Source organism: Ovis aries, chromosome 1 (assembly GCF_016772045.2).
Source record: "Ovis aries strain OAR_USU_Benz2616 breed Rambouillet chromosome 1, ARS-UI_Ramb_v3.0, whole genome shotgun sequence".
Taxonomy (NCBI): domain Eukaryota; kingdom Metazoa; phylum Chordata; class Mammalia; order Artiodactyla; family Bovidae; genus Ovis; species Ovis aries.
In genome coordinates, this window is record NC_056054.1 from 105,898,906 (window position 1) to 105,904,642 (window position 5,737).

At 43.8% G+C, this 5,737-nt stretch overlaps 1 protein-coding gene across 1 annotated transcript in view; it reads right to left on the reverse strand.

The window, feature by feature from the left end:
* Positions 1-1,582, reverse strand: part of YY1AP1 (YY1 associated protein 1) — a 30,769-nt gene extending 29,187 nt beyond the window's left edge. The window contains 2 exon segments of the mRNA XM_015092296.3: positions 1,089-1,549; positions 1,551-1,582. Coding sequence (XP_014947782.3) covers positions 1,089-1,549; positions 1,551-1,582 — 493 coding nt within the window.
* Positions 1,583-5,737: the final 4,155 nt, after the last annotated feature.

The window sequence follows — 5,737 nt, forward strand, 5'->3', positions numbered from 1 at the left end:
TTTACCCTAAACCATTGAATTCTATCAATACACCAAGATCCAGTTTCAAAAATCTTAATTACTTGTACCTCACGTCCCTTCAATCACATATTGTCCTAAACTGCACCAAATGAATTAGGTGCTTGTGTCTTCTCTTCCCAACTAGATTATAAGTGTTCTGAGGTCAGAAGTATGCCTTCTGCTTTTTATTTATTAGTGAGCTATAACCTTCAGGAAAAGTTCAAACATTTAAGCATAAAAAACAAAGCCCATCACAATCTAAACACAATCTAACACTCTGACATCATCTTTCACTACCTCTCCTGCCTCTGCTCAGACAGTTCTTTAGCTAAGATACTCCATGCCACCATTCCATCAAATCACAATTCATCCTTCAGGTCCTAAGGGTTATGGCATCTCTGGAGACCCTTGCCAAATGCCATAGGCAGTAGTCTCTCCCTTATAGCTGCTGCCCCTCCTCAAGGCCCACTTCACAAACAGCCACCAAATATTCATAGGCCATACACAGTTCATCCCTACAGAAATGATGAAAAGATAAAATGGAAGGAAAGAGGGCTTCCTTGGTGGTCCAGTGGTTAAGAATCCACTTTGCAATGTAAGGGACACCGGTTCCTGATCCATTCTCTAGGAAGATCCCTCAAGCCTCGTGGCAACTAAGCCTGTGTGCTACAACTACTGAGGCAGTACCCCCAGAGCCCGCGATCCACCGTGAGAGAAGCCACTGCAGTGAGAAGCTTGCACATGACGACGAGAATAGCCCCCACTCTCTGCAACTAGAGAAAGCCCGCGTGCAGCAACAAAGATACACCACAACAGAACAAATACATAAACCTTAAAACAAAAAGGGAAAGAAAAGAATATGGAAGATGATCAAGGAAATGGGAGGGGAGAAAAAAGTTTCTACCCTTTCATAATGTTCAGCGCTGACCCTTACAAAGACCAACGCTCCAATTCCAAACCCAACCAGGCCCCCCTTTCAGAAATGCTGTTTTGTAAAGGCACTGCAGAGAGTGCAATGACAAGCGCAAAGGCGATGACAAGCTGGTACTAACAAGGTAAATGGAAGCCAAAGATCTTCCATGTCTCACCTCCTTCTTCCTTGACCTCTTCACTAGGCTCTTCTGAAAAAGGCTCCTTAGCGATAGGATGATTGCCTCGGTCTTCTTGAGTAGCTGACCCAGGTCTGAGTGTAATTTTCTTCCCTCTCCTTGAGCTAGTGGCCTGGAGTTTTCCTTTACCAAGGTGGGTATTCACAGGCTGGGAAGACTCCAAGGAAGGAAGGGTGAGTCCCTGAGAGATGGCCACATCCACAGCTTCCAGAACTGCCACATTTGTGTCCTCAGTGAGCATCCTAGAGCTCAAAGATGGGTCCTCCATACCAAGCTGAATGCCTGCATCCTGTACTTCAAGGTCAGCTGCTCTGCCATGACTTGGACTCCAGGACAGGGACACTGACCCCAGGTCTTTAACTTGGTCAGATTCTGGTTTAACAGCTGACTGCAGGTCTAAGTCATCTTCCTCCTGGTTGCCCTGATGCTGTGGGGACTCTCAATGTAGTTCTTCTCTTCTTACAGGGCAACATTTTCCAAGTCCCACTTTTGTTCCATCCTGAAAGGATAAAGGCAAGTTCTTATCACTTTCCTATTAATTAATGGTAATAAATTTCCTCAGATATACTTTTCGGAGAAGGCAATGGCAACCCACTTCAGTACTCTTGCCTGGAAAATCCCATGGACGGAGGAGCCTGGTAGGCTGCAGTCCATGGGGTCACAAAGAGTCAGATACGACTGAGCGACTTCACTTTCACTTTGCACTTTCATGCATTGGAGAAGGAAATGGCAACCCACTCCAGTGTTCTTGCCTGGAGAATCCCAGGGATGGTGGAGCCTGGTGGGCTGCCGTTTATGGGAGCGCACAGAGTCGGACACGACTGAAGCGACTTAGCAGCAGCTGCAGATATACTTTTACTTATTCAAGTTCAAACACGAACACTGTACTTTACACCAAATGCAATCTCCCATTCGGTGGGAAGTAAGAGACCGAATGCCTGAGTTCAGATCCTAACTCTATAACTGATTACTGTGTTATCTTGCCTGAGTTACTTCACCTACCCAAATTTTGGTTTCCTCAACTATAAAAGATAATAATTTTTCTAACCTTATAGAGTTGTTATAAGAATTAAATAGTAAATGATTAGTAAGTGTTAATTATTACTATTACCATCAGGAAGGTAGGATAGCGTGATGTTGAGAGCAAACTGTGGAGTCAAACCATCTGGATTTGTTTCCCAAGTAAGCTTTGTGACCTTGCATAAGTTACTTTACCTGAATTTCATTTCTTCAGCTATAAAATGAAACAAAAATCGCACTTCCATCATTAAATAGTAATTTATTAGATCAATAAATGTTTCCCATTGTTGCTTTTATAAACAGGTATTTCCCTTAACAGAAAGAATCCAAAAGCAAAGTGTGGTTGTTTAAAAAGGTTAGACTATATTAACAAAAATTTTGTATTGAAAACAAGAGAGATTCCTAACTTTTGTGTATACCATGATATTTCTGAACAGTTGACTTCAATTCCAAATATCACACTTTAATGGCAACAACCACCTAAAGTGGAAGTTATCTTCTCATATGTTCTTATAGCATCTATTTGCAAACCTCTTTTTTTGTACATACCACTTTTATGATTGCTTCTTGGCTCTTTCCCACCAGCTATGTGCTTTCTCACAAACTATGTGCTTTTTGAAGGAAAAGATTCTTTCAATGAGTACCTCTAGAATTCCAGGGACAAGGGAGCCTGTTGGGCTGCCATCTATGGGGTCGCACAGAGTCGGACACGACTGAACCGACTTAGCAGCAGTACTCAGAAATATCTGCCCTACTGGAGACAATCGTTAAGTGTTCCCTGAATGAATGAATGAATGAATGAGTGTGTGAACTGTTTTGTGCATACTCTATGCAGGTCGGACCAAGAGCATTATATGAAAACTAACTGCATCTTTCTACCCCCAAAAACTTTACTCTCAATAAGATAGGTCCAAGAATAGAACATGCTGCCTCGTGTTAGTGAGTTCTTCATCACTAACAATGTTCAAGTAAGGCCTGAATGCCCATCTACCAAGGCGCTGGATGAAAACCTGGATTAGAGGACGGCAACATAAAAGTGCTTTCTAAGAGTGTGAACTACAAGGTTAGTTTTAAACTGCTTTAATTCAGGACACTGGGAGAGACTTCCCAGCCCAGACCAAATGAACTTCTGTCCCTATCTTGATCATCACAGTTAAATTAACAAGATTCCTCTGATAAGGGAATGGTAAGGGAGAATTAAGGATCGTGGCATTAGTTTAGGCAAGTCATATTTCAGATAAATCATTGAGGTCCAAAAAGGCGGCGGTTGCGGGGGCGGGGGATGAAAAGAAAGGCAGCTACTATTCACTCAGTAGCCTGCAGGGATCTTCTCAGGCACTTCAAACACAAGAGGTTCTAAAGAGGCCCCCTCTTTGGGAACTGCAGTCAAACCAACAGGGTGAATGAATGCAAATAAGGAGGCGGCCCTAGCGCGAACTCCTCCTTGGGAAACATTTCACAAAGGGGTACAAACTGCGCTTTTCACCTCAGCGCCTAGCGCTGACTCAGTCCCCACTCCCAGCTAGACGTCTTCACTCCCCTACCTCCGTCACGCACCCCGCACCAGCCCTCGGACCCGACCGCCTCAGCCTGAACATCCTTCGCCCGGGCGTCCGCTCCAAACTGCCTCTTCCCGCCCTACAGGACACAACCCGTACCCTCACCAGCAGGCCCGCTCCCGCGGAAACTCAGCTTCCTTATCACCGGAAGTCAGACCACGGCAGCGACTTACTAACGCATCCCCGGGTCGCGGCGCGCCGCGCCGGGGTGTCAAGGAGCACGCTCCCAGCCCAGGCGCCATTCTATTTTAGGGCACAATGAAGCCAAAGCGCGAGCACTTCCGTTGCTGGCAAAAATATTTAAAGGCACTACCTTGCCTTTAAACAACACTGGGAGTTTAAGGTTCAGTGGTTTAAGTTGACAGTCCTCGCTGCAAAACACCTGGAATATGCAACCAAGGAAATGGAGAATTCATAAAATTTAAGAAAGAGAAATCCTGGGTTACAAATAGTGCAGTTTCCTGAATAAAAAGAAGGTAGTCTTGAATTCAATCCGTAGTATTCATATCTGTATAACACTCTCCTTACAAAATGCTTTCACTTACGTTATCAAAGGTGATTTTTTTAAATCTTTACAATAAATTCTATAGGACAATGGCTATTATACCTTCCAGTTTATACAGGACACATTTTAGGCTCAGCTGGGTAGATGATTTTTACAAACATACACAGCTATCAGATGGAATCAGGTATCCTGACTCTAGCTTCTAATGCATTAATACGGTGTCCAGGAAGGTGCTTGGAGCATAGTCGACGGCCAATAAATTCAATACATGTATTTTGAATGGATGAATAACTCCTAGAACGATGTTCTTTTCTCTTTCCTAGAAGGACAGAAGGTCAAAACTAGAAAAGTACATTCAACTCTCTCACTTTACAGGTGAACCACCAACATTTATATATTTAAGTAATTTATTTGACTTGATTCTGTCTGTAAACAGAATCTGCAAAATAAAAGGATCCACAGCTCAAAATGGTGAAGTTGATGTAATCATGGAGATAACCGCCAGCAGTCTGACTCTAATGTGAATCACACTAACTCTTCCATTCCAAAGATGTCTCTAGAAGCTTGGCTTTTCATTTGTGTCCTGCTTTTGGAAACTACACAATGCACAGACCTGTTGGTTTGCTCTCTCTCTCTCTCATCTAAGCTGTTCTAAGCATTTGAAACTTTTAGAAGAGAAATTAGCCAACACCGATTAATTATTGGCAACCTTCATTAGTCTTTAAAATAAAAAAAGCTTCAATTTTCACATCACAGAATCCATCCTTATTCTTGTTCTTCAGTTGCTAAGTCGTCCGACTCTTTGAGACCCCATGAACTACAGCGTACCAAGCTTCTCTGTCCTTCACTATCTTCCTGAGTTTGCTCAAATTCATGTCCGTTGAGTCAGTGATGCCATCAACTATCTCAGCCTCTGTCGCCCCCTTCTCCTCTTGCCTTCAATCTTTAACAGCATCAGGGTCTTTTCCAATGAGTCAGCTCTTCCCTGGGTCTCCCGCGTTGCAGGCAGATTCTTTACCATCTGAGCCACCAAAGTTTTACTTATACAATTCAATTATTTTCAGTAAACTTTCAGAGTTGTGCAGGCCTTCAATCAGAGCTTCTGAAGTTTAAGAAAGTTTCCATAATAATCTTTAGTGGCCTCAGAAACGCATAACAATAACGGTAATTGATACTGAAAAGCAGGCAATATATAATTTTATTTTTTCAAAATCCTACCTCCCTGTCGCCCAGAACATTCTGCTGCTATATTAAGCCTAGGGAATCGGAATCACAAGATCTAAAGGATCTCATACAACTTCTCCTTAGTCAGGCCTCGGGGTTTTCGCTTTACAGACTCACAAGCCCCTCAGTGGGCGGGGTCTCATTCTCCCGAAAATTTGGCAGCGGGAGGGGTCCCCTCCCAGGGATCTTCCGGAAAAGGGCGGGGCTTGCCTTCCGGAACTTTTCGGACAGAGGCGGAGTCTTCTGCCGAGGGCCGTTCGGAGGAAGGCGGGGCCTACCTCGCATCAGGACCAGTCTGGCTGCACCTGCATCCTTAGCTC